Here is a 27,171-nt window from a genome sequence, read left to right as displayed (position 1 = left end):
TTTAATTGCAGGACCAAATTTAATCTGAAAATTGTAAAAAATATCAAATTTATACAAATGCTCTTTAACGGAGATGGTGCTAGTTAGGAAATTGTACAAAAATGAGGGGAAAAACAAGAAGAGCTAGTAATCTAGAGTGTGACGCGAGTGTTGTGTGGACAGAGCTGATCTGAGATCAGACAGCAAACACTCACTGCAGTTTCATCTCTTCAAAACCAACATCGCAAATCTAGCCTGAATCACAGACGTCCGATTATAAAGGTTAATAACGGCCTCGCCCGACACTGGCAAGAGCTCCTGTCAATCATTAAAAAACACAAACGTCCAGAAGAACTCGTTAAAAAAGAGAGTCGCCACCGTAGAGCAGCTCTTCAGTCCCAGAGGTCAGAGTTCAGCCAATCCAGCGTTCATTAGCGCGGCTAGTCCTGCTAGCCTCCCATCAGCCCCTGCTGCTGTGATTGGCTGCTGCGCTCCTCCGTTTCAGCCCGACACACACACACACACGCGGGTTTATGAGCCCAGACGGGGCCGCTTGCGTGGAGCCTGCTCCTCCTCCTCCTCCTCTTCCTCTTCTTCTTCATCATCATCATCTGGATAATCCACCAGTCCAGTCTGAGGAACACACGCAGGATTAGCACACACACACACACACACACTGAGAACAACACCAGTCTGCCCCATAATTACACATGGACAAATCATCCCACAATAATTAATATTAAAAATGGCAACAAAAACAAACAATTTTTGGTCCCCCTAAAGTTTAAGATTTGCACTGCAAAAAAATAAAGTACTTGCTCAGTGTTTCTGCTTCTTTTACACACACATAATAAAACACATCTTTCCCTCGCGGGTCAAAATGACACAAAGCCCTACAATTACACTACTTTTTCCCCTTTTTTTTTCAGAAACCTTATTTCATTTTATTTTGACCCAAAACTCATTTTTTAAATTGAGTGTTCATCAGAGGGGTCCGAGACCCAAGGACTCCTGTCGCACTTGAACCACGAATATACACAAAACAAAAAAAAATGGATTCGAGGAGTTTTGTGGTTACAATTTTACAAAGTAACAAATCCTTCCCTCTCGAGTCAGTTTGACCCCCTTAGGAATGAAGGGAATGCGAGGAATGCTTCAGTACACATAGAAAAACCTAAGAATGCTCAAAATTCTAATTAAAAATGCTAAAACTTTACCAAAAAATTATTTTATAACATCTACATGTGTATCTGAATGCACACTGAAGGGCACTGACTTTAGGACCCAGAGGAACAGCTCATTTGCTCCATATAGAGATATAAGGCCATCTAGAGTCATGAAATATCATCTTATATTATTATTTTACTTCCACAAGAGGGCAAAGACATCCAATGTAAGATATTTTGACCTGAATTAAAAGGGTTATACATGCAATTGTTAGTCATTTCGAAGAGTGTGTGTGTGTGTGTGAGTGATTGAGTGAGCGAGCGAGCAAGCGTGTGTGTGTGTACGCACCCGTGGCGTGTGTCCAGCAGGAGGCGCTGCAGGCCTAGAGCCGCTGGAGGAAGAGGAGGGCGGAGGCTTGGAGCCGTTGCTAGCGTTAGCCGCCGCTGAATGAGCAAAGGTGAACTTAAAGCTGCCTGTGGTCGAGCGCTTCGGCTGGTTCTCTTTATCCTGACTCTCTTTAGCTGAAACCAGAGGGAACACATGTAATGTTTGTTTTCCATGCATATCCAGACCTGGAAATCACTGATTCTGAAAGCAGGAATACCTTTCTCGCTCTCCATGAACTTGCCGTAGTCGCTCTTGCTCTTGTCGAAGCCGGTGTCGGACACGTCCTCCTCTTCCTCCTCCTCGTTCAGCCACATGTCCTCGTCCTCCTCGAAGGAGCGCGCGTCTCTACGGTACCTGTGAAAAGAGCATGCTGTGTTAGTGTGTGTGTGTGTATATGTATATTTATTTATTTATACACACACAATATGTCCGCCTCTCCGCCTGTTAACCTCTCCGCCAGTTGCCCTCCCCGCCTGTTGCCCTCCCCGCCTGTTACAATCTCCGCCTGTTGCCCTCCCCCGCCTGTTACTCTCTCCGCCTGTTGCCCTCCCCGCCTGTTACCCTCTCCGCCTTTTACTCTCCGCCTGTTACTCTCTCCACCTGTTGCCCTCCCCCGCCTGTTACTCTCTCCGCCTGTTACCCTCCCCGCCTGTTACCCTCTCCGCCTTTTACTCTCCGCCTGTTGCCCTCCCCGCCAGTTGCTCTCTCCGCCTGTTACTCTCTCCGCCTGTTACTCTCTCCGCCTGTTGCCCTCCCCGCCTGTTGCTCTCCCCGCCTGTTACCCTCCCCGCCGGTTGCCCTCCCCGCCTGTTACCCTCCCCGCCTGTTACCCTCTCCGCCTGTTGCTCTCTCCGCCTGTTACTCTCTCCGCCTTTTACTCTCCGCCTGTTGCCCTCTCCGCCTGTTGCTCTCTCCGCCTTTTACTCTCCGCCTGTTGCCCTCCCCACCTGTTACTCTCTCCGCCTTTTGCTCTCTCCGCCTTTTACTCTCTCCGCCTTTTACTCTCCGCCTGTTGCCCTCTCCGCCTGTTACTCTCTCCGCCTTTTACTCTCCGCCTGTTGCCCTCCCCACCTGTTACTCTCTCCGCCTTTTACTCTCCGCCTGTTGCCCTCTCCGCCTGTTACTCTCCGCCTGTTGCCCTCCCCGCCTGTTACCCTCCCCGCCGGTTGCCCTCCCCGCCGGTTACCCTCCCCGCCTGTTACCCTCCCCGCCGGTTGCCCTCCCCGCCTGTTACCCTCTCCGCCTGTTACCCTCCCCGCCTGTTACTCTCTCCGCCTTTTACTCTCCGCCTGTTGCCCTCCCTGCCTGTTACTCTCCCCGCCTGTTACTCTCTCTGCCTTTTACTCTCCACCTGTTGCCCTCCCCCCGCCTGTTGCCCTCCCCGCCTGTTACCCTCTCCGCCTGTTGCCCTCCCCGCCTGTTACTCTCTCCATCTGTTGCCCTCCCCGCCTGTTACCCTCTCCATCTGTTGCCCTCCCCGCCTGTTACCCTCCCCGCCTGTTACCCTCCCCGCCTGTTGCCCTCTCCGCCTGTTACTCTCCGCCTGTTGCCCTCCCCGCCTGTTACTCTCTCCGCCTGTTGCTCTCTCCGCCTGTTGCTCTCTCCGCCTGTTGCTCTCTCCGCCTGTTACTCTCTCCGCCTTTTACTCTCCGCCTGTTGCTCTCTCCGCCTGTTGCTCTCTCCGCCTGTTACTCTCTCCGCCTTTTACTCTCCGCCTGTTGCCCTCTCCGCCTGTTGCCCTCTCCGCCTGTTGCCCTCTCCGCCTGTTGCCCTCTCCGCCTTTTACTCTCCGCCTGTTGCCCTCTGCCTGTTGCCCTCTCCGCCTGTTGCCCTCTCCGCCTGTAGGCTTTAGTGAAAGGCTAATGACCTTCCGTATCCCCCTGGCAAAAAAGCATTATGGCACATTTCTTAGTGCCTATGCACCAACTTTGCCATCTGAAAATGAGGCCAAGGAATACTTATATCAAACACTGGATGAAACTCTTTGCCGGATCCCTAAGAGTGATATGATCCTCTAGCTTGGGGATTTTAACGCTAGGGTGGGACAGAACTACAGGATATGGAGTGGAGTACTAGGTAGGCATGGCATTGCCAGGGTGAATGCAAAAGGCATGAGGTTATTTTTTTTTCTCTGAGCATAACCTTACCATAACCAACACCATCTTCCAGCATAAGGCAAAATATAAGACCTCGTGGATGCACTCGCTCTAGACACTGGCATGATTGACTTCATCATTGTGAGCTGTAGGGACATCAAGGATGTTCTCAACACTCGTACCATGAGAGGTGCAGAGTGCTGGACCGACTATTGCATGATTGTGGCCAAGCTCAATATGAAAGTACAAATCCATCCACAAATCCATCAGCTATAAGAGCAAGACCCACCAAGACTGGTTTGACGATAACTCCATCCACAACCTGCTTAAGGATATGCGAAAAGCACACCGGGCAACTTTAGACAACCCTTCATCCATTAAGACTCGAAATGAAATGAAATGAAATCCAATCCTTTGCTGATAAAAATGACATGCATAATTTGTATAATGCTGTCAAAACCATCTACGGTCCAACAAATCACTGTGTCAACATCTGATGGTCAAGCACTTCTGAAGGACCAGAATAGTAATCCTACTGAGGTGTGCTGACCATTGTGCCACCCTACTTAATCAGGACTCTGGTCCTCTTATGGGATGTCCTCCTCAGGTTTGGCTGTCCCAATAAGTTTGTTAACATTCTCCGCCAATTCCATGATGGGATGATGCTCGGGTGACCATAGGCGGACAAAAGTCTGAGCCCTTCCCTGTACACACAGGGGTGAGACGGGTGTGTGCTAGTGCCCGTGCTCTTTAACATCTTCCTCCTGTGTGTCACCACGCTTCTCCACAACCAGTGGACTTCAGATTAGATGGCAACCTCTTTAACATTAGGAGGCTACACGCATCCACAAAAAACTGTAGAGCGGGTCCTGGACCTGCAGCATGCAGACGATTGTGCTTTTGTGGCCCATGCTCTGGAGGATCTTCAAACTGTCCTTGCTGTGGCAGTGAGGGCTGACTGTCAACACCACCAAGACAGTTGGAGTACTAATGTCCACCCACATTCCCTGCCTTCACTGTTGGAGATGAACAGTTGTCAGGACATCTTTCAAATATCTGGGGAGTTTTCTCTGTGAGGATAGCGGCATCGACAAAGAAATGCAGAGCCGCATTAAACAGGCATCAGCTGCCTTTGGGAGACTTCGGTGTAGAGTCTTTCATAATAAGAACCTTCATCCCTCCACAAAGGTCGCCGTATTACCAAACAGTCTGTGTCACCACCCTCCTCTATAGCTGTGAAGCGTGGGTAACCTACAGCCGTCACATTAAGTCTTTACTTCTATATAAGCTGCCTTCAGTGCATTCTGGGAATCACCTGGCATAATCGTGTGCCTCACACTGAAATACTTAAAAAGACCAACTGCAGAAGTATTGAGGCCATGATTACCCAGCGCCGACTGCAGTGGTTGGGACACGTGCTACTATAGAGAATAGAGTGCTATACGGCCAGGTACATCATGGCCGAAGCAGCGCTATAAGGATCAGATGAAGAACGCGTTGAGGAAGAGTTAGATCAGACCTGAGGATCTGGAAGATGTTGCTGCTGACAGCTGTGTAGCGATGGGGCTCGTACGCTAGAGTCGGAGAGCCAGAAGACAGCAGAAGGGAGCCAGGAGGAATACAGCCATGGCTGCAGCTGTTACCATCACTTATACATGCCCTCCTGCAATAGAGCTTGTGGGTCCAGGACAGGACTGTTCAGCCAACAAACATCTCACCGTACAAGGCGTGGACGTCAACATCGTGTGTGTGTGTGTGTGTGTGTGTGTGTGTGTGTGTGGGGTCGCTCACACACCTGCTCAGGCCTCGGCTCTGTCGCTCCTTCTCCTGCTCGTATCGGCCCTTCAGGCCCTTGAAGGTCTGCACATACTCGATGGACTCCAGCGCAGGGTAGAAGTGATCCACGATGTGTGCGATGAGGGACCTGATGTCCTCCTGATGATCAAACACAGCGGTCAGACTCTACTAGCGATGGGTATCCAGAACCGGTGCCAAATTCACAAGAACCGGTGAATCGGTAAGAAACATACATTTCGGTTCCACTTATCGATTCCTGTGTGCACGTTGTAATGTGATTTAAACCATAAGCGCGAGACGACTCGTGTGCTGTATTCTGTATCATCCAAAGCGCGCACAGAAAGAGATTTTAATGTGAGGAAAACAGTGTCTCGCGCTTGAATGGATCCATGCAGCTCTTAAAGTGACAGTAGGCTGTCGTCTCTATAATAACACTAAAACAACAAAAAATTCAACTCGTTCCTGACTGAGTCACTTTTGTTACTATATTTGTAATGTATATTATTTTATAAAGTGCACTTTCTGAACCTGAAAATCTTAAAACACTGTTTATTTCAATCGTATCTTTGTTCAGTTGTGTCTATTTGTTGCGATTGATCATTTCTTATTTGTTCTTTTTTAATTACGGAGTGTTTATTTGTCTTTAATAATGCTTAAAGTTTGTATTAGTTGAGCTAGTAGTTCTTCTATGGTGTTTTTAGACCACAGGCAAACGCTCCTCGTGTAAGTGCTCTTTAGCCTGTTTGTGTTCATGATATTCAGCCACAATTACATGTTTTGCAATAACACTAAATGTGAATGATATCTAAGGTTTATTTTTACCTTACTGGAATTAAATTAGGAATCGATAAGCAGAATCGTAATCTTTAAAATTCCAACGATACCCTATTCCTCAGCACTCTGCTTTTATCAGTAGTTTAATGGTTTTACTGGAATCTCAGGATCCCCAGCCCTACTCACGACTCTGATGAACTCGAAGAGCTCCACGACGGCGGAGTTCAGCAGGTTATATCTGGTGCCGTTGTCCAGCAGGGCGTTGATGACCGGCTCGAACAGGTTTCCCTTCATGATGTAGCGGTTGTAGTACTCGTCCTTCAGTCCGATGATCCTCCTCAGGAAGCGCAGGGCACCTGCTCGACACACACACTCCGTCAAGCCTCACTACAGTCTGAGTCCAACAGTTCTGGATCCGACGGATCAGATGTTCTGCATTTCACTGACAAATATCTTATTCCACATGCTGCCTAATATTCCTCTCCAAACAAACATCACACTGAGAGCTGTGACAAAATATAAATGTAGGCTAAACTATACATTATGAGCAATAACAAAAAAGGGATAAAACAGAACAATAACCTGCGTGAATGTGTGTGTGAGTGAGATGAGCAGTGTACGTGTGTGTGAGTGAGATGAGCAGTGTACGTGTGTGTGAGTGAGATGAGCAGTGAATGTGTGTGAGTGAGATGAACAGTGAATGTGTGTGTGAGTGAGATGAGCAGTGAACGTGTGTGTGAGTGAGATGAGCAGTGAACGTGTGTGTGAGTGAGATGAGCAGTGTACGTGTGTGTGAGTGAGATGAGCAGTGAATGTGTGTGAGTGAGATGAACAGTGAATGTGTGTGTGAGTGAGATGAGCAGTGAACGTGTGTGTGAGTGAGATGAGCAGTGAACGTGTGTGTGAGTGAGATGAGCAGTGAACGTGTGTGTGAGTGAGATGAGCAGTGAACGTGTGTGTGAGTGAGATGAGCAGTGTACGTGTGTGTGAGTGAGATGAGCAGTGAACGTGTGTGTGAGTGATGAGCAGTGAACGTGTGTGTGAGTGAGATGAGCAGTGAACGTGTGTGTGAGTGAGATGAGCAGTGAACGTGTGTGTGAGTGAGATGAGCAGTGAACGTGTGTGTGAGTGAGATGAGCAGTGAACGTGTGTGTGAGTGAGATGAGCAGTGAACGTGTGTGTGAGTGAGATGAGCAGTGAACGTGTGTGTGAGTGAGATGAGCAGTGAACGTGTGTGTGAGTGAGATGAGCAGTGAACGTGTGTGTGAGTGAGATGAGCAGTGAACGTGTGTGTGAGTGAGATGAGCAGTGAACGTGTGTGTGAGTGAGATGAGCAGTGAACGTGTGTGTGAGTGAGATGTGTGTGAGTGAGATGAGCAGTGAACGTGTGTGTGAGTGAGATGAACAGTGAACGTGTGTGTGTGTGAGATGAGCAGTGAACGTGTGTGTGAGTGAGATGAGCAGTGAACGTGTGTGTGAGTGAGATGAGCAGTGAACGTGTGTGTGAGTGAGATGAGCAGTGAACGTGTGTGTGAGTGAGATGTGTGTGAGTGAGATGAGCAGTGAACGTGTGTGTGAGTGAGATGAGCAGTGAACGTGTGTGTGAGTGAGATGAGCAGTGAACGTGTGTGTGAGTGAGATGTGTGTGAGTGAGATGAGCAGTGAACGTGTGTGTGAGTGAGATGAGCAGTGAACGTGTGTGTGTGTGAGATGAGCAGTGAACGTGTGTGTGAGTGAGATGAGCAGTGAACGTGTGTGTGAGTGAGATGAGCAGTGAACGTGTGTGTGAGTGAGATGAGCAGTGAACGTGTGTGTGAGTGAGATGAGCAGTGAACGTGTGTGTGAGTGAGATGTGTGTGAGTGAGATGAGCAGTGAACGTGTGTGTGAGTGAGATGAACAGTGAACGTGTGTGTGAGTGAGATGAACAGTGAACGTGTGTGTGAGTGAGATGAACAGTGAACGTGTGTGAGTGAGATGAGCAGTGAACGTGTGTGTGAGTGAGATGAGCAATGAACGTGTGTGTGAGTGAGATGAGCAGTGAACGTGTGTGTGTGAGTGAGATGAGCAGTGAACGTGTGTGTGAGTGAGATGAGCAATGAACGTGTGTGTGAGTGAGATGAGCAGTGAACGTGTGTGTGAGTGAGATGAGCAGTGAACGTGTGTGTGTGAGTGAGATGAGCAGTGAACGTGTGTGTGTGTGAGATGAACAGTGAACGTGTGTGTGTGTGAGATGAGCAGTGAACGTGTGTGTGAGTGAGATGTGTGTGAGTGAGATGAGCAGTGAACGTGTGTGTGAGTGAGATGAACAGTGAACGTGTGTGTGAGTGAGATGAACAGTGAACGTGTGTGTGAGTGAGATGAACAGTGAACGTGTGTGTGAGTGAGATGAACAGTGAACGTGTGTGAGTGAGATGAGCAGTGAACGTGTGTGTGAGTGAGATGAGCAGTGAACGTGTGTGTGAGTGAGATGAGCAGTGAACGTGTGTGTGAGTGAGATGAACAGTGAACGTGTGTGTGAGTGAGATGAGCAGTGAACGTGTGTGTGAGTGAGATGAGCAGTGAACGTGTGTGTGAGTGAGATGAGCAGTGAACGTGTGTGTGAGTGAGATGAGCAGTGAACGTGTGTGTGTGTGAGATGAGCAGTGAACGTGTGTGTGTGTGAGATGAGCAGTGAACGTGTGTGTGAGTGAGATGAGCAGTGAACGTGTGTGTGTGTGAGATGAGCAGTGAACGTGTGTGTGAGTGAGATGAGCAGTGTACGTGTGTGTGAGTGAGATGAGCAGTGAACGTGTGTGTGTGTGAGATGAACAGTGAACGTGTGTGTGAGTGAGATGAACAGTGAATGTGTGAGTGAGATGAGCAGTGAATGTGTGTGTGAGTGAGATGAGCAGTGAGCGTGTGTGTGAGAGATGAGCAGTGAACGTGTGTGTGAGTGAGATGAGCAGTGAATGTGTGTGTGAGTGAGATGAGCAGTGAACGTGTGTGTGAGTGAGATGAGCAGTGAACGTGTGTGTGAGTGAGATGAGCAGTGAACGTGTGTGTGTGTGAGATGAGCAGTGAACGTGTGTGTGAGTGAGATGAGCAGTGAATGTGTGTGTGAGTGAGATGAGCAGTGAATGTGTGTGTGAGTGAGATGAGCAGTGAATGTGTGTGTGAGTGAGATGAGCAGTGAATGTGTGTGAACAGTGAATGTGTGTGTGAGTGAGATGAGCAGTGAACGTGTGTGTGAGTGAGATGAGCAGTGAACGTGTGTGTGAGTGAGATGAGCAGTGTACGTGTGTGTGAGTGAGATGAGCAATGAACGTGTGTGTGTGTGAGATGAGCAGTGAACGTGTGTGTGTGTGAGATGAGCAGTGAACGTGTGTGTGTGTGAGATGAGCAGTGAACGTGTGTGTGTGAGTGAGATGAGCAGTGAACGTGTGTGTGTGAGTGAGATGAGCAGTGAACGTGTGTGTGTGTGAGATGAGCAGTGAACGTGTGTGTGTGAGTGAGATGAGCAGTGAACGTGTGTGTGAGTGAGATGAGCAGTGAACGTGTGTGTGTGAGTGAGATGAGCAGTGAACGTGTGTGTGTGAGTGAGATGAGCAGTGAACGTGTGTGTGAGTGAGATGAGCAGTGAACGTGTGTGTGTGTGAGATGAGCAGTGAACGTGTGTGTGTGAGTGAGATGAGCAGTGAACGTGTGTGTGTGTGAGATGAGCAGTGAACGTGTGTGTGTGAGTGAGATGAGCAGTGAACGTGTGTGTGTGAGTGAGATGAGCAGTGAACGTGTGTGTGAGTGAGATGAACAGTGAACGTGTGTGTGAGTGAGATGAGCAGTGAACGTGTGTGTGTGTGAGATGAGCAGTGAACGTGTGTGTGTGAGTGAGATGAGCAGTGAACGTGTGTGTGAGTGAGATGAGCAGTGAACGTGTGTGTGAGTGAGATGAGCAGTGAACGTGTGTGTGAGTGAGATGAACAGTGAACGTGTGTGTGAGTGAGATGAGCAGTGAACGTGTGTGTGTGTGAGATGAGCAGTGAACGTGTGTGTGTGAGTGAGATGAGCAGTGAACGTGTGTGTGTGAGTGAGATGAGCAGTGAACGTGTGTGTGTGTGTGAGATGAGCAGTGAACGTGTGTGTGTGTGTGAGATGAGCAGTGAACGTGTGTGTGTGAGTGAGATGAGCAGTGTACGTGTGTGTGAGTGAGATGAGCAGTGAACGTGTGTGTGTGTGAGATGAGCAGTGAACGTGTGTGTGTGAGTGAGATGAGCAGTGAACGTGTGTGTGAGTGAGATGAGCAGTGAACGTGTGTGTGTGTGAGATGAGCAGTGAACGTGTGTGTGTGAGTGAGATGAGCAGTGAACGTGTGTGTGTGTGTGAGATGAGCAGTGAACGTGTGTGTGTGTGAGATGAGCAGTGAACGTGTGTGTGTGTGAGATGAGCAGTGAACGTGTGTGTGTGTGTGAGATGAGCAGTGAACGTGTGTGTGTGTGTGAGTGAGATGAGCAGTGAACGTGTGTGTGAGTGAGATGAGCAGTGAACGTGTGTGTGTGTGTGAGATGAGCAGTGAACGTGTGTGTGAGTGAGATGAGCAGTGAACGTGTGTGTGTGTGTGAGATGAGCAGTGTTGCTGCACTGGACTGAATATTAAACAGCACCAATTCTGCTATTCTCCAAGTCCATCTGTGTTTAGTGTGTAATGTTGCTGTGAGCATGAAGAAGAACTCCTGAAACGCCTCCAGTGTAGTCTTGAGTTTCTTCCAGGAACAAAAACGTCACAATATTCCTCATTTAAATAATTAATATGCAGAATAAAGGGGCGGGGCCTGGTTGAGTTCGTTAGTAGTGTGTTAAACTGGCGGTTATGGTAAGGGGCGGGACTTTCCCAACACACTCGAAGCGCTCGACCAATCACAACACACTGCTCCAGCCGACCAATCAGAGCACAGTGTGCTTTTCAGGAGGAGGGGCTTCATAGAGACAGGAAGTAAACAGCGTTACTGACAGACTGGGAAGAGAGGAGCCGCAACAATGGAGAATATGAGGAGAATAATCAACATTACAGCAGGAAAACCTGCTCTAGTAGAGCCTGAAACAACATCAAGACTGATAGTGGACGCATGTCAGGTCCTCTTTAAACACAGGCCGTCTGTGGCATACGCTCGTGTAGAGCACATGAGCGATGACATCATGATGACTGATACTCACACAGCGCCAGGAAGGTGTGTTTGGAGTTCATGAGCGTCAGCACTCTCCGCAGCAGGTCTTTAGTCATGATGTAGTTCTTGATGTGGTACGTGTGGTGCTCCACGCAGAAGGTCAGCAGCTCCAGGATCAGGGCCAGCAGCTGCGCCGTCTGGAAGTTATCTGAGGCACACACACACACACACTCAGCAGACCACATGCGTGTGGAGTGACGTGTGTGTGATGTGCGTGTGGCGTGACCCGTGTGGTGTAACCTAGGCTTGACGTGTGTGTGTGTGTGTGTGTGTGGCGTTCCGATCGGCTTTTATATGACTTCGCAACATGCACTCGTCTCAATGAACGTGACGTCTGCCAATCTTTAAACTTCAAACTTTCATGTCCAAACTTTCTCAAGCCAACTTAAAGTTTGTCTCGACGAACTTTTTAATCTAGTTTATTATTATTATTATTATTATTATTAAATTGAACGTCTGGCGCGGCGATGCGAGGCGTGTGTGGCGTGAGGTGTACCTGGACACACAGGGTTGACTCTCGCCGATCCCTCAGTCAGATCTGTGGAGAAACACACACACACACACACACACGTGTCAGTGCGAGCAGTGACACCGGCTCAGCTCCTGCAGCTCTGAGGTCAGTGTCTCACCGTGGTCCTCTTCAGAGGTGTTGGCCAGCAGAGGAGCCGTCAGCACATGCATGCAGTACTTGTAGAAGAAGCTCAGGAACTCGCTCTTCTCCGCTTTCTGCACACACACACACACACACACACACCAGTTTTAGCCATTCAATTATTACTGTGAACTACGCTGAAATGGAGTCACCTTCATTGGTTTCTGGAGTCTCAGAAGAAACACTGACAAAAGTCTTGACTTCTCGTGCAACATATCTTTTATGAACGTTTTAAAACAGCAAATGACCATCCTCAGATTCTCAGCCAATCAGACTCGAGCGTTCCCCAGATCAGACCGTGGCAGCAGTTTCTCAGACTGTTGCGCTCAGCCTGTGTGTGTGTGTGTGTGTGTGTGTGTGTGTTACTCACGCTGGCCGGGGCGAGCATGTTCTCGGGGTGAGTGTGTGTGTGTGTGTGTGTGTGTGTGTGTTACTCACGCTGGCCGGGGCGAGCATGTTCTCGGAGTGTGTGTGTGTGTGTGTGTGTGTGTGTGTGTGTGTTACTCACGCTGGCCGGGGCGAGCATGTTCTCGGAGTGTGTGTGTGTGTGTGTGTGTTACTCACGCTGTCCGGGGCGAGGATGTTCTCGGGGTGAGTGTGTGTGTGTGTGTGTGTGTGTTACTCACGCTGGCCGGGGCGAGCATGTTCTCGGGGTGAGTGTGTGTGTGTGTGTGTGTGTTACTCACGCTGTCCGGGGCGAGGATGTTCTCGGGGTGAGTGTGTGTGTGTGTGTGTGTGTGTTACTCACGCTGGCCGGGGCGAGCATGTTCTCGGGGTCGATGAGGGTCCTCAGGAGCCCCATCAGCTGCACAGCACCGCCCAGCTCAGGGTCCGAGTCACAGATCATCTGCTTGATGACCACGTTAATCAGCAGCACGTCCTGCGCACACACACACACACACACACACAGCCGTCAGCACGCTTACACCGCTCATCTGAACAACCTCCATATGTGGATTCTGAAATCTTCACTGAACATTATTTGTAGCGCAACTCAAACACTCTCAGGAATTTCAAACAACAAATGTTCCTGAGGCTCTTCAGAGACGGATCGGGTCTTAATGTGTGTGAATAAACCAGTCACTATATAAACGTGTTTCAGCATCATCAGCATTCATGATCATCCCTCCCTGCATAACAAGTGTGTGTGTGTGTGTGTGTGTGTGTGTACTCACGTCATCGGCCTGCTGTGGCTCCTGCATGACGAACTCTCTCTCTCGTGTGTGTGTGTTTGTGTGTGTGTGTGTGTGTGTACACTCACGTCATCGGCCTGCTGTGGCTCCTGCATGACGAACTCTCTCTCTCGTGTGTGTGTGTGTGTGTGTGTGTGTGTGTGTGTACTCACGTCATCGGCCTGCTGTGGCTCCTGCATGACGAACTCTCTCTCTCGTGTGTGTGTGTGTGTGTGTGTACTCACGTCATCGGCCTGCTGTGGCTCCTGCATGACGAACTCTCTCTCGTGTGTGTGTGTGTGTGTGTGTGTACTCACGTCATCGGCCTGCTGTGGCTCCTGCATGACGAACTCTCTCTCTCGTGTGTGTGTGTGTGTGTGTGTGTGTGTGTGTGTGTGTATGTACTCACGTCATCGGCCTGCTGTGGCTCCTGCATGACGAACTCTCTCTCTCGTGTGTGTGTGTGTGTGTGTGTACTCACGTCATCGGCCTGCTGTGGCTCCTGCATGACGAACTCTCTCTCTCGTGTGTGTGTGTGTGTGTGTGTACTCACGTCATCGGCCTGCTGTGGCTCCTGCATGACGAACTCTCTCTCGTGTGTGTGTGTGTGTGTGTGTGTACTCACGTCATCGGCCTGCTGTGGCTCCTGCATGACGAACTCTCTCTCTCGTGTGTGTGTGTGTGTGTGTGTGTGTGTGTGTGTGTATGTACTCACGTCATCGGCCTGCTGTGGCTCCTGCATGACGAACTCTCTCTCTCGTGTGTGTGTGTGTGTGTGTGTGTGTGTGTGTGTATGTACTCACGTCATCGGCCTGCTGTGGCTCCTGCATGACGAACTCTCTCTCGTGTGTGTGTGTGTGTGTGTGTGTGTACTCACGTCATCAGCCTGCTGTGGCTCCTGCATGACGAACTCTCTCTCGTGTGTGTGTGTGTGTGTGTGTGTGTGTGTGTGTACTCACATCATCAGCCTGCTGTGGCTCCTGCATGACGAACTCTCTCTCTCGTGTGTGTGTGTGTGTGTGTGTACTCACGTCATCGGCCTGCTGTGGCTCCTGCATGACGAACTCTCTCTCTCGTGTGTGTGTGTGTGTGTGTGTGTGTGTGTGTACTCACATCATCAGCCTGCTGTGGCTCCTGCATGACGAACTCTCTCTCTCGTGTGTGTGTGTGTGTGTGTGTGTGTGTGTGTGTGTGTACTCACGTCATCAGCCTGCTGTGGCTCCTGCATGACGAACTCTCTCTCTCGTGTGTGTGTGTGTGTGTGTGTGTGTACTCACATCATCAGCCTGCTGTGGCTCCTGCATGACGAACTCTCTCTCTCGTGTGTGTGTGTGTGTGTGTGTGTGTGTGTACTCACGTCATCAGCCTGCTGTGGCTCCTGCATGACGAACTCTCTCTCTCGTGTGTGTGTGTGTGTGTGTGTGTGTGTGTGTGTGTGTACTCACGTCATCAGCCTGCTGTGGCTCCTGCATGACGAACTCTCTCTCTCTCGTGTGTGTGTGTGTGTGTGTGTGTACTCACGTCATCGGCCTGCTGTGGCTCCTGCATGACGAACTCTCTCTCTCGTGTGTGTGTGTGTGTGTGTGTGTGTACTCACGTCATCGGCCTGCTGTGGCTCCTGCATGACGAACTCTCTCTCTCTCGTGTGTGTGTGTGTGTGTGTGTGTGTGTACTCACGTCATCGGCCTGCTGTGGCTCCTGCATGACGAACTCTCTCTCTCTCGTGTGTGTGTGTGTGTGTGTGTACTCACGTCATCGGCCTGCTGTGGCTCCTGCATGACGAACTCTCTCTCTCTCTCTCGTGTGTGTGTGTGTGTGTGTGTGTGTGTGTGTGTGTGTACTCACGTCATCGGCCTGCTGTGGCTCCTGCATGACGAACTCTCTCTCTCTCTCTCGTGTGTGTGTGTGTGTGTGTGTACTCACGTCATCGGCCTGCTGTGGCTCCTGCATGACGAACTCTCTCTCTCTCTCTCGTGTGTGTGTGTGTGTGTGTACTCACGTCATCGGCCTGCTGTGGCTCCTGCATGACGAACTCTCTCTCTCTCTCTCGTGTGTGTGTGTGTGTGTGTGTACTCACGTCATCGGCCTGCTGTGGCTCCTGCATGACGAACTCTCTCTCTCTCTCGTGTGTGTGTGTGTGTGTGTGTGTGTGTGTACTCACGTCATCGGCCTGCTGTGGCTCCTGCATGACGAACTCTCGCACCATCGACGGGCTGAACTCCACCAGGTAGGAGAAGATGTCTGTGGCGGCGGCCTTCACCTGCACGTCATCCATGCCCTTCAACACACACACACAACACAATACAACACGTGTGTATGAACTCGGAGACGACACACACATCAACACGTGTGTATGAGCTAGGCTTGCTATGATAGTCGGTGTTACACGGTGTTCAGTCGCAACACCGGTTTCATCACTTGCCCACCGCAGCACCGAAAAAAAAAGAAAAAAAAAGAAAAGTTTAAATCGTTAAAAAAATTGAATGTTCTACATTCACGTCCCCGCACCCCCGGGGGTGAAACCGATGTTACCGGTGTGGTCACAAGTCGATTAACCGGTGGGAGAATATTATCACCATCACATCTCTAGTATGAGCTCAGAGACGACACACACATCAACACACACACTGCGAGTGTGACGTCTCTGAGCTCATACACCAGTGTTGTGTTGTGTGTGTCGTCTGAGCTCAGAGTGTGTGTGTTCACTCACCAGCACGATCTCCAGCGCGGGTAAGATGCCCAGGTTGGCCAGTGTTTTGAAGAAGGCGTCTCTGTTCTGCGGCTGCAGGGTTTGAGAGAACGCACAAAACTCCTTGAAGAAGTTCACCTGCGGGTGAGAGAGGAGACGGGGTGAACCCCTGCCGTGTGTGTGTGTGTGTGTGTGTGTGTGAGAGAGGAGACGAGGTGAACCCCTGCCGTGTGTGTGTGTGTGTGTGTGTGTGTGAGAGAGGAGACGGGGTGAACCCCTGCCGTGTGTGTGTGTGTGAGAGAGGAGACGGGGTGAACCCCTGCCGTGTGTGTGTGTGTGTGTGTGTGTGTGAGAGAGGAGACGAGGTGAACCCCTGCCGTGTGTGTGTGTGTGTGTGTGTGTGTGTGTGTGTGTGTGTGTGAGAGGAGACGGGGTGAACCCCTGCCGTGTGTGTGTGTGTGTGTGTGTGTGTGTGAGTGTGAGAGTGTGAGAGAGGAGACGAGGTGAACCCCTGCCGTGTGTGTGTGTGTGTGTGTGTGTGAGAGAGGAGACGAGGTGAACCCCTGCCGTGTGTGTGTGTGTGTGTGTGTGTGTGTGTGTGTGTGAGAGGAGACGGGGTGAACCCCTGCCGTGTGTGTGTGTGTGTGTGAGTGTGAGAGTGTGAGAGAGGAGACGAGGTGAACCCCTGCCGTGTGTGTGTGTGTGTGTGTGTGTGTGTGTGTGTGTGTGTGTGTGAGAGAGTGTGAAAGGAGACAAGGTGAACCCCTGCCGTGTGTGTGTGTGTGTGTGTGTGTGTGTGTGAGAGTGTGTGAGTGTGAGAGAGGAGACGGGGTGAACCCCTGCCGTGTGTGTGTGTGTGTGTGAGTGTGAGAGTGTGAGAGAGGAGACGGGGTGAACCCCTGCCGTGTGTGTGTGTGTGTGTGTGTGTGTGTGAGTGTGAGAGTGTGAGAGAGGAGACGAGGTGAACCCCTGCCGTGTGTGTGTGTGTGTGTGTGTGTGAGAGAGGAGACGAGGTGAACCCCTGCCGTGTGTGTGTGTGTGTGTGTGTGTGTGTGTGTGTGAGAGGAGACGGGGTGAACCCCTGCCGTGTGTGTGTGTGTGTGTGAGTGTGAGAGTGTGAGAGAGGAGACGAGGTGAACCCCTGCCGTGTGTGTGTGTGTGTGTGTGTGTGTGTGTGTGTGTGTGAGAGAGTGTGAAAGGAGACAAGGTGAACCCCTGCCGTGTGTGTGTGTGTGTGTGTGTGTGTGTGTGAGAGTGTGTGAGAGGAGACGAGGTGAACCCCTGCCGTGTGTGTGTGTGTGTGTGAGAGTGTGTGAGAGGAGACGAGGTGAACCCCTGCCGTGTGTGTGTGTGTGTGAGAGAGTGTGTGAGAGGAGACGAGGTGAACCCCTGTTGTGTGAGTGTGAGTGTGTGTGTGTGTGTGTGTGTGTGTGTGTGTGTGTGTGTGTGTGTGTGTGTGTGAGTGTGTGAGTGAGGAGACGGGGTGAACCCCTGCCGTGTGTGTGAGTGTGTGTGTGTGAGAGAGGAGACGGGGTGAACCCCTGCCGTGTGTGTGAGTGAGTGTGTGTGTGTGTGAGAGTGTGTGAGAGAGGTGCAACTGATCACAAAATTCACGGTTCGGATCATTAACGGTTTTTGAGTCACGGACCGGTTAATTTTTCGGATCAACAAAAAACAAAACAATTATATACATATCTATATATACACACATATAAGCTCAAGTGAAGTTCTTCGACACCACAGCAGAATCTACTAGCCTAACTGATAAAGTTCAACATTATTAAACACAAGTGAACAGTCAGTAATAAATAAGAGCAAACACACACATTACAAGCAGAGATGAACACTAAATAACAGTTATGAACCCTAACAGTAATATTCAGGCACAGGAATTAACAATTAAGCCTAAATGTAAATAACACTATTTGTTCACTGTAGAAATTAAATATAGTTTCATCTAATTGGGCTATTTGCCCATGATATCTTAATATATTTAAAACAACCAGACAAGCGTTTACCACATTTAATGAACCCATTGCAACACTTCGGTTATCTGTCAGGCTATAAGCTGAATATAGGGAAACACACCTTCTACCTCTAAATTTCATCCCATCCACAGAAATAACACAGAAGTATGATTTTAAATGGAATAAGAAATCTATTCAATATTTGGGAATAAATATTCCAAGTAACCTTTCTAAATTGTATAAAATCAACTATGAAGCCTTAAATCAACAACTTTATAAAGACATGGAAAGGTGGGGCGTCTTATTGTTAGACTCAAGTCAGAGAACTGAAATGATCAGAATGAATGTGCTGCCAAGAGCCGTATATTTGTTTCAATCTTTGCCAGTGCCAATACCGAGGCCACAGCTTGTGGAGTGGAATAAAAAGATTTCAAGATTTATTTGGAACGGGGCTAAACCAAGAATCAAGTACTCAACACTTCAACTACCAAAGAAAGAGGGAGGATTGGCGCTGCCAAACTTTGAAGAATATTCCTGCGGAGGACGTGCGGTGAACAGGATGTGGGTCATGCACAAAATTATCCCAATACTGGGATAGTGTCTGGGAGGAATCAGGGAAAATACTTGGATATAAACTACCAAAGACATGCTCAGTGCTGTACTTCAGAAGTCTAACAGAGAAGAAAATACAAAATAAAGACAAATACTTAATAAAAATCCTTCTGGCAGCATCAAAAAAGGCCATTACACGAAAATGGTGTAAAGAGGCCCCCCAACCCTGAAAAACTGGACAGACATTGTGGAGGAAATTCACAACATGGAGAGACTAACATATATTTTAAGACTACAGCAAGAAATCTGCGAAGAGAGATGGAAAAAATGGACTTTATACACAAACTTTATTCACTATGGCCACTGACACCGTGTGGTAAATGTTCTTTTTGTTGTTGTAAAATTGAAAAAAATCAACAATAAACCTTAAGTGAAATATAGTTTAATCTTTGTTAAAGCTGTATTGTTGTTTTATTAACATTAATGACAGAGAACAGCAGGAATATTAGGCCACTGTCACTTTAAGACGAATAACTGACAAACATCCGGTTTCTTCCTGTTCACTGACGACAGAACCGAGAGAACACTGGCAGAGACGGGGTTTAGAAAGAACTGTGTGTGTGTGTGTGTGTGTGTGTGTTCATTCAAGGGCAAGGATCAGTTCGGTGTTCGAGCGCTGTCTGAAACACACTCTCTCTCTGCGTGTGTGTACGGCTGTACGCACGGAAAACACGTGAATCCCGATTTTCGCCTCTTCTTCCGCGTTTAAAAATGTAAATTGTCAAGACAAAACACGTCCAAATGATAAACTTTCACTCTATGATGGTTAAATTCAGCAGTTGATCAGCGAATCACACGCGTGCCGAACCGTGGAGAGCTGACCCGTTGCACCCCGTGTGTGTGTGTGTGTGTGTGTGTGTAGTACCAGCTCTCTCCTCTTGTCGTCCTCCGTGGCTTCATCCGTCAGCTGAGCGAACACCTCCGTCAGAAACTTCTCATCCTCCTGAAACACACACACACACACACACACACACACACACTGCTGACTGTTTCTACAGGCTTAAACGCATCATCATTTCTGTTATGAGGAGAATATTGCTTCATAATAAATGACACGTACAGCGCCGGTCAAAAGTTTTGGATCGGTAAGATTTTAATTTTTTTAATGTCTCTTCTGCTCACCAAGGCTGCGTTTATTAAAAACAGTAATATTGTGAAATATTATTCCAGTGTAAATCATGTGTTTTCTATGTGAATATACAGTAAAGTGTAATTTATTCCTGTGATCAAAGCTGAATGTTCAGCATCATTACTCCAGTCTTCAGTGTCACATGATCCTCCAGAAATCACTCTAATATGATGATCTGATGATCAAGAAACATTTATGATTATTATCAGTGTTGAACACAGTTGTGTGTGTCTTTGATGAATTGAAAGTTCAAAAGAAAAGCATTTATTTGAAATAAAATCTTTTGTAACATTATAAACGTCTTTACTGTCACTTTTGATCCATTTTGGAATGATTTCTGAAGGATCATGTGACACAGAAGACTGGAGTAATGACACCGAGCCCCCCCCCCACACACACACACACACACACACACACACACACACACACACACAGAGACCGTGGGCGAGCGCACCTGCAGCATGCTGACGATCTCCACCTTGTTGAAGAAGATGAAGGAGGAGAGCGTGGACAGGAAGTTCTCCTCGAACACGGAGGGCGTGGGCAGGATGATGTCCTGGATGTACTGCACGCGGTAGGTCTGGTGGATCTTCTGCCGCAGCTCGGAGTCGGTGATGGGGATGACCTCGCGGAAGCGGGCCGTGTGTGTGAGGAACTCGCGGTGTCTCCGCGGCTGGGCCAGCGCCGGCTCGTACTCCAGACAGCCCACCACGTCCATGATGCAGTCGTCCGAGAACAGCACCTCGAACAGCGACGCCTTGTTGAGGAACAGCACGCCGCGCACGATCTCGTACAGGTGGTGCAGCGCCTGCGGGACACACACGTTCACACGTCACTCAGCTGCGCAGGGGTGTGTGTGTGTGCACTGTTAGGTCCTCTGTGTGTGTGTGTGTGTGTGTGTTAGTGCTGGGCGTTGTGTGTGTGTGTGTTAGTGCTGGGCGTTGTGTGTGTGTGTGTTAGTGCTGGGCGTTGTGTGTGTGTGTGTTAATGCTGGGCGTTGTGTGTGTGTGTTAGTGCTGGGCGTTGTGTGTGTGTGTGTTAGTGCTGGGCGTTGTGTGTGTGTGTGTGTTAGTGCTGGGCGTTGTGTGTGTGTGTGTGTTAGTGCTGGGCGTTGTGTGTGTGTGTTAGTGCTGGGCGTTGTGTGTGTGTGTGTGTGTGTGTGTGTGTTAGTGCTGGGCGGTACACTGGTTCATACCGAATACCGGCGTTTATTTTTGTTATGATATGAATTTTTACTATACCGCAGTGCCAGTGTATGATCTCTTCAACAGTGCTGGGAACACGGCCTGTGTGAGGCTCAGTGTGTGTGTGTTACTGTGACGGTTAAACTATAACTGACAGCTGTCAAATTATATTACAGTGTTTCCCATACATTGGTTCACAATATCAACACTGCCTTTTGGAAAACCTATTAGTGGATGTCTTTGACGTCGCCGAATAAACACGAGCACTGCTCGTCTCTCAGTGTAAGCGCGTGTTCTGATACGAGTGTGTCTGAAGGGAACTGACGGTCCTCAGAAGAGCTTACTGAATGTTTCTTTATCTTTCCTGATAAAGCAGCGTTTCTGAGCGCCTCCTGCTGGACGTCTTTGTAAAACCTGCAAACCTGTATTAATCCTAGTGTGGACTGTTCTACAATATTCACTCATGACAGTAAAATAGGGCGTTCTGAGTCAGTCTGCTGCAGTGTTTCCTCTCGATCAGTAGAACATGTGGTTAACACCCAGTCATGCTTGAAAAAACAAAACCTGTCATTCACCGTGAAACCAGTATAGTTTCGACACATACGGTGGTCTGGACTAGCGCTAGCGGAAGACGCTCGGCTGTGCGGTGAAGTAAAGTGTGATGATGTGAAGTGAAAGCGTAACTGGCCTGTCGGTGGTGTGAGTCCTCGCAGGAGCGGAAGAGCAGCAGCAGCTTGCGGATGAACCCTGAGCTCAGCAGAGCTAGTGCTAGCTTCTCGCGGCGCACGGGCGAGGACAGCACGGACGTCACCAGCTCCGCGATCTCCTCCAGATGCTCCGGCTCGCAGGCCGGCAGGTCCAGCACATGAGCCGACTCCAGGTCCTCCAAACGCTCCTCCTCAGACTCATCCATCGGGTCCTGCGTGATCTCCACCGACGGGTCTTTGCCCTGCACCTGCGCACACACACACACACACACACGTCAACAACAGCAGAGCCTCAGTATCAGCGACCACAGGTCTTACCTACTTGTTAAAATCTCCCTGTAGTCAAAAAGTTTATCCTTAAAACTCATCTTTGATCACCAAAATTACATATTTAAAGTTTTTTCCTTGTCTTCATGCCTTATATCTTGAATGTAACTCGACACCCTTGCCTCATTTAGTATACGTGGCTCTATGACTATGCAAATGAGCCAGGGATCCTGAGTGATCTCCATTGACGGGTCTTTGCCCTGCACACAAGAGCCGACTGCCGTATGAGCGGCTGATGAGTCCTTACCTACTGTTAGTGTTGTTTATAAGTCTATGTGGTGTTTTTAATATGCTTTAAGACAAACCTTGTGTAAATTCATAAGTCGACACCATTGCTGAGTAGGGATGTGACGGTTAAGATATTTTCCCTGAACTGGCGCTGATTTAAAAGCGAAACTAAAACACACGCGCATTTTAGTTTCACTTTTAAATCAGCGCCAATTCGGGGCGGATTGCTTGAATGGTGAGTTCATAAGACTATTATTCTTAACACAACAGCACAATGACTAATTCGTTTATATAGGCGCTATTACAGCGAATGTTCCTCCATCATCTTCAGCTCCTCGCTCTCGTGATTAACGAGATCTGACTCTGATGATCTGCGACTCTCGTTCCAGTCACGAGTTATTAAGCAGACACCGTTCAGCTGTTTACTGTAGTGTCTGTTCTCTAACTGAACTAAATGAGTTTATATTGAAAATAAAAAAAATCTGATCAAATGGACGGTGCCGCGGTGGGCAATTCCGCAGGCCGCTGCGTTGATGAGGAACCCGAGACACAAGACCACAGTCCCGCTCTGCCTGCTAACTCTCCGAAGAGGACTACCGGGAAACTTCCCAAGAAACGTTTTATACAAGTGCTCTGATTGGAGAGGCTTGTGTTTAATTAAATGTTAATAAATGTCTAATTTAAGCAATTTTCTGTATTACTTCTTATTAAAAGGGTTAGTTCACCCAAAAATGAAATTTCTGTCAGTAATTACTCTCCCTCATGTTGTTCCAACCCCGTAAGACCTTCGTTCATCTTCGGAACACAAATGAAGATATTTTTGATTAAATCTGAGAGCTGGATCACTCCTCCATAGGCTTCTAAGACATTATAACTTGCTGGCCCAGAAAAGATTGAGCTTAAGATTGAGCCACTGGAGTCACTTGGACTATATTAACGATGTCTTTAATACATTTTCTGGGCCAGCAAGTTTCAGTCACTTAATCCCATTTAAGCTTCATTCGGATTCAGATTCAGTTTAAAACCTTTCCTGATTTGTTCAATAGAACATGTAAACTCTTTAAAGCATGAGGTGTGACGCAGGGAAGGAGAGATGGTGTGCGTGACCACAGTTAGTCTGTGGCAGAAAACACGTCGTTGCTGAATATCTTAAAAGAGGAGTTGAAAGACAAGTCACGCAAGATGTAAGTGTTGAGGAAAGTGAAGGCATGGATGAGGAGGGTTGGTGGCATAAAAACGCGCACATCGTCCTGATCACTTTAAAAAAACTAAACTAATAACTTTTTTACAACAGAAATGAACCATCACCGAACTTACTGAAGCTGGACTGTGACGCTATTTTCTTCTGGAAACAAAACTTTGTTGTATTATTTTCCTGTCATCTCTGTAAAGCTGCTCTGAAACGATCAGTATTGTAAGAAGCGCTGTGTGAATGAAGGAGACTTGACTTTACTCAGACCTCGTGTAAACACTGTGTTCAGAGTCATCATGTAAATGAACGAACCTGACAGATCTTCTCCCAGATCTCGTCACAGCCGGCTTTCTCTTGGAAACTCAGAGCCAGGTCGTAGTTCTCCGCTTCGGACCACACGATGAGCGTGTCCTGAGGGGTCAAAGGTCACAGGGCTCAGGCAGGGTTAAGAGAGATATCTATTTAACACTCAGATGGAAGCGGGCTGAATCTGAGAGCATGAGGGTTGTGTACCTGCTGTTTCTGATATGCAGTGCTGGTGATGATCTTGGACTCCAGCAGCAGTGACCCTACACACACACACACACACACACACACAGAGAGAGAGAGAGAGAGAGAGAGAGAGAGAGATCAGCACGGGGTCACGTGATGATGATGATGGTGGTGGTGATGAAGAGGCTCGTACCGTCGGACTCTGCGGTGACCGTGAGCGAGGTCTCCTCGTCGGAGCAGCACACATGCCCCGTGCCCCGGTCCTCCCACTGCCGGTCCTCGTTCAGCGTGTACAGCTTCACTCTCCTCCGGGTGTCGCTCATCTTCACTAGCTCAAACCTCTCCGACTCTAGCAGTCCTGGCGCATATTCACCTCACTAAACTAACGTTAGCACTGTCTGCCCTCGCATCCACACAGCCGGGAACCAGACATCCTACCGCACTAAACCACCAGTTTACCTCACTAAACCACGCTACCCTGTGGAAACCACCCGACGAGACTAGATCAACGGGTTATTTAGCTCTAACCACTCGCTTTAATATCTCCAATCGTTCATCTTAAGCTCACGAAATCAGTAGAAAGAGCCAAACCTCAGAGTTTCAGCCTCGTGATTCTCAGACTCTCGCGTGAACGGTCTACGGTCTCGTTTAACTGTGTTTGGCTCTCGGTTACGGCTCTGAATGAGCGTTAATCGGGTCGGGTCGTTTAAATGTTTACGTGAATGTCCGTCTATCCGCCGATCGCCGCCATCTTGTGTGTCTTTCACTTCATCGTCGCTCGTCTGATGATGGCGCGGGGTTTCCGCACACGGGCTACGGAAGCCGCGGCAGGACACGCTCACGCGCAGCCGTACTGCAGTCACCATGGTTACCACAGTCACTCAGCGAACACTGCTCGATTCCCAAAACTCAATTCCTCTTAGAATTCTAAGTTTATATTTCGCAGTTCTGACTTGTCCCTCGCAATTCTGGTTACAACTCACAATTCTGATCCTCTTTTTTTAAATCTTATATCTCATAATTATCACTTTCTTTCTCGAAATTTGGAAATTTTCCCCATTGAATTTTGAGTTTGAGTTTTGAGTTTTTGTCCAGCTGACGAACGATAAAAAACAAAAAACAAAAAAACACATTTTTAACAGCCAATCAGAATCCATCCTGCTTTAAAGTCAAAATGGACAATTCTTATTTTTATGGAATATTGCAGTGTTTTTGTAAATGATTTATCAGTGCAAATCATCATTGTTTTAAATTCATGTTCAACAGGACAATGATCCCAAGCATTCCTCAAATTCCTCAAGGCTTGGTTGCAGAAGAAGCCCTGGGAGATACAGTGGCTTCACAGTCTCCTGACTCGAACCCCATTAAAAATCTCTGGTGGGGTTTGAAGGCGGTTGCAAACCCAGGAACATCCCTGAACTGGAGGCCGTTGCTCATGAGGAACAGGCTCAGATCCCTCAGACACAGGAGCTGCTGTCTTACACATCTGGCGTCAGCAGCTCAGGACAGCAGAAGACTGTTCTACTGAGTACTGGAGACGCTTGCCATGGAGGGGGTGAATAATTTTGAGACTGCAGAGGACATTAAAAGTTGCATTTTCAGTTAAATTTGGAGAAACCACTTGAAACATTTGTGTTGAGCTATTTCAATTATCTTTGTTTGATTTGTTCAATGAAAACAGCTGAAAGTTTGTACATTTGCAAATAAATCTGATTTGCAATGGAGGTCATAATATATAGATATTAATACATGTAAGACATGGCACACCGGCTGATTTAGCCTTTTAAAGCACAATCGCAGTGACAAATATAGGACATAATATCATGAACGTGACGTGTGTAATACCAGAGCCCAAATGACCATCAGAGATGTAAGAGTAACTGTGGATAATGCAAAGAAAAATCTTGCAATTTTTTGTGGGGAGAAAAATCTTTGCATTTATTTAGAATGCTGTAAGTAACTTTTACAATCAAAAACTATTAAGTCTGATTCACATGAAATGATATATGTGTGGTCAAGTGTTTTAACCCATAAATATGCATATCGCTGGTCTGGGCGTCTCACTGTTAAAGATATGATCTCTTCAGAGCCTGTCGCACTTTAAATAGAACCCACCTCAATATTCTCTACAGAGGGAATCATAATACATGTATCTAATGTTTAGTTTAAAATACTATTTTTAATGCTCTATCGTTAGATCCATGCTGCTCATAGTGGGAAACGATGTTTGCTGTTGTGTGACAGTAATTTCACCGATTACATAAACTCGCATGTTTATCACGAGGTTGAATTAAGTTATTTCAGCTACTTGATGCTTTTCTGTTGAATAACGTGACGCTTCCGTAACGCGTTGTTCCCATAACAGAGATGTAAGGATGGCCAGCAGCCATATCACCCTGTAGCCCATGACTGGATGTCCACTGAAGCTCAGCAGGGATGAGTCTGGCCAGTACTCTGATGGGAGACTCCTGGGAAAACCAGGTTGCTGCTGGAGGAGGTGTGAGTGAGGCCAGCAGGGGGCGCTGCTCATCCTGGGGTCTGTGTGGGTCTAGTACAGTGACGGGGACACTATACTGCCAAAGAGCACCGTCCTTCAGATGAGACGTTAAACTGAGGTCCTCCTGACTCTCTGTGGTCATTAAAAAACCCATGGCACTCCTCGTAAGAGTAGGGGTGTAACCCTCGTAAGAGTAGGGGTGTGACCCTCGTAAGAGTAGGGGTGTGACCCTCGTAAGAGTAGGGGCGTGACCCTCGTAAGAGTAGGGGTGTAACCCTCGTAAGAGTAGGGGTGTGACCCTCGTAAGAGTAGGGGTGTGACCCTCGTAAGAGTAGGGGCGTGACCCTCGTAAGAGTAGGGGCGTGATCCTCGTAAGAGTAGGGGCGTGACCCTCGTAAGAGTAGGGGCGTGATCCTCGTAAGAGTAGGGGTGTGACCCTCGTAAGAGTAGGGGCGTGATCCTCGTAAGAGTAGGGGCGTGACCCTCGTAAGAGTAGGGGCGTGATCCTCGTAAGAGTAGGGGCGTGATCCTCGTAAGAGTAGGGGCGTGACCCTCGTAAGAGTAGGGGCGTGATCCTCGTAAGAGTAGGGGCGTGACCCTCGTAAGAGTAGGGGCGTGACCCTCGTAAGAGTAGGGGCGTGATCCTCGTAAGAGTAGGGGCGTGACCCTCGTAAGAGTAGGGGCGTGACCCTCGTAAGAGTAGGGGCGTGACCCTCGTAAGAGTAGGGGCGTGATCCTCGTAAGAGTAGGGGCGTGACCCTCGTAAGAGTAGGGGCGTGACCCTCGTAAGAGTAGGGGCGTGACCCTCGTAAGAGTAGGGGTGTGAGGGTGTGACCCTCGTAAGAGTAGGGGTGTGAGGGTGTGACCCTCGTAAGAGTAGGGGCGTGAGGGTGTGACCCTCGTAAGAGTAGGGGCGTGACCCTC

General features: G+C 48.6%; 1 protein-coding gene across 1 annotated transcript; it reads right to left on the bottom strand.

The window, feature by feature from the left end:
- ppp4r3b (protein phosphatase 4, regulatory subunit 3B) lies at positions 1 to 24,534 on the bottom strand. Its single transcript, XM_084092841.1, has 17 exons — positions 23,944 to 24,534; positions 23,772 to 23,827; positions 23,571 to 23,669; positions 21,493 to 21,759; positions 20,075 to 20,428; positions 19,357 to 19,434; positions 15,934 to 16,050; positions 15,385 to 15,501; positions 12,800 to 12,931; positions 12,029 to 12,125; positions 11,896 to 11,937; positions 11,389 to 11,547; positions 6,387 to 6,556; positions 5,425 to 5,564; positions 1,751 to 1,887; positions 1,495 to 1,667; positions 1 to 612 (listed from the first exon to the last, which is right to left on the bottom strand). The coding sequence occupies exons 1-17, from the start codon at positions 24,071 to 24,073 to the stop codon at positions 511 to 513; spliced, it is 2,370 nt and encodes a 789-aa protein (XP_083948967.1). The 5' UTR covers positions 24,074 to 24,534; the 3' UTR covers positions 1 to 510.
- Positions 24,535 to 27,171: the final 2,637 nt, after the last annotated feature.

This window comes from Abramis brama, assembly GCF_963993115.1.
Source record: "Abramis brama genome assembly, chromosome: 19".
Taxonomy (NCBI): Eukaryota; Metazoa; Chordata; class Actinopteri; order Cypriniformes; family Leuciscidae; genus Abramis; species Abramis brama.
Note: the sequence above shows the minus strand (reverse complement) of the source record. Positions and strands in the feature narration are given on the sequence as shown.

Coding starts and splice junctions, on each gene's coding strand:
- ppp4r3b (XM_084092841.1), bottom strand. CDS start 24,073: ATGAGCGACACCCGGAGGAGAGTGAAGCTGTACACGCTGAACGAGGAC. Junction 19,435..20,074: donor AGATCGTCAGCATGCTGCAG/GTGCGCTCGCCC, acceptor TGTGTGTTTCAG/GAGGATGAGAAGTTTCTGAC. Junction 15,502..15,933: donor CCGCGCTGGAGATCGTGCTG/GTGAGTGAACAC, acceptor TGTGTGTTGAAG/GGCATGGATGACGTGCAGGT.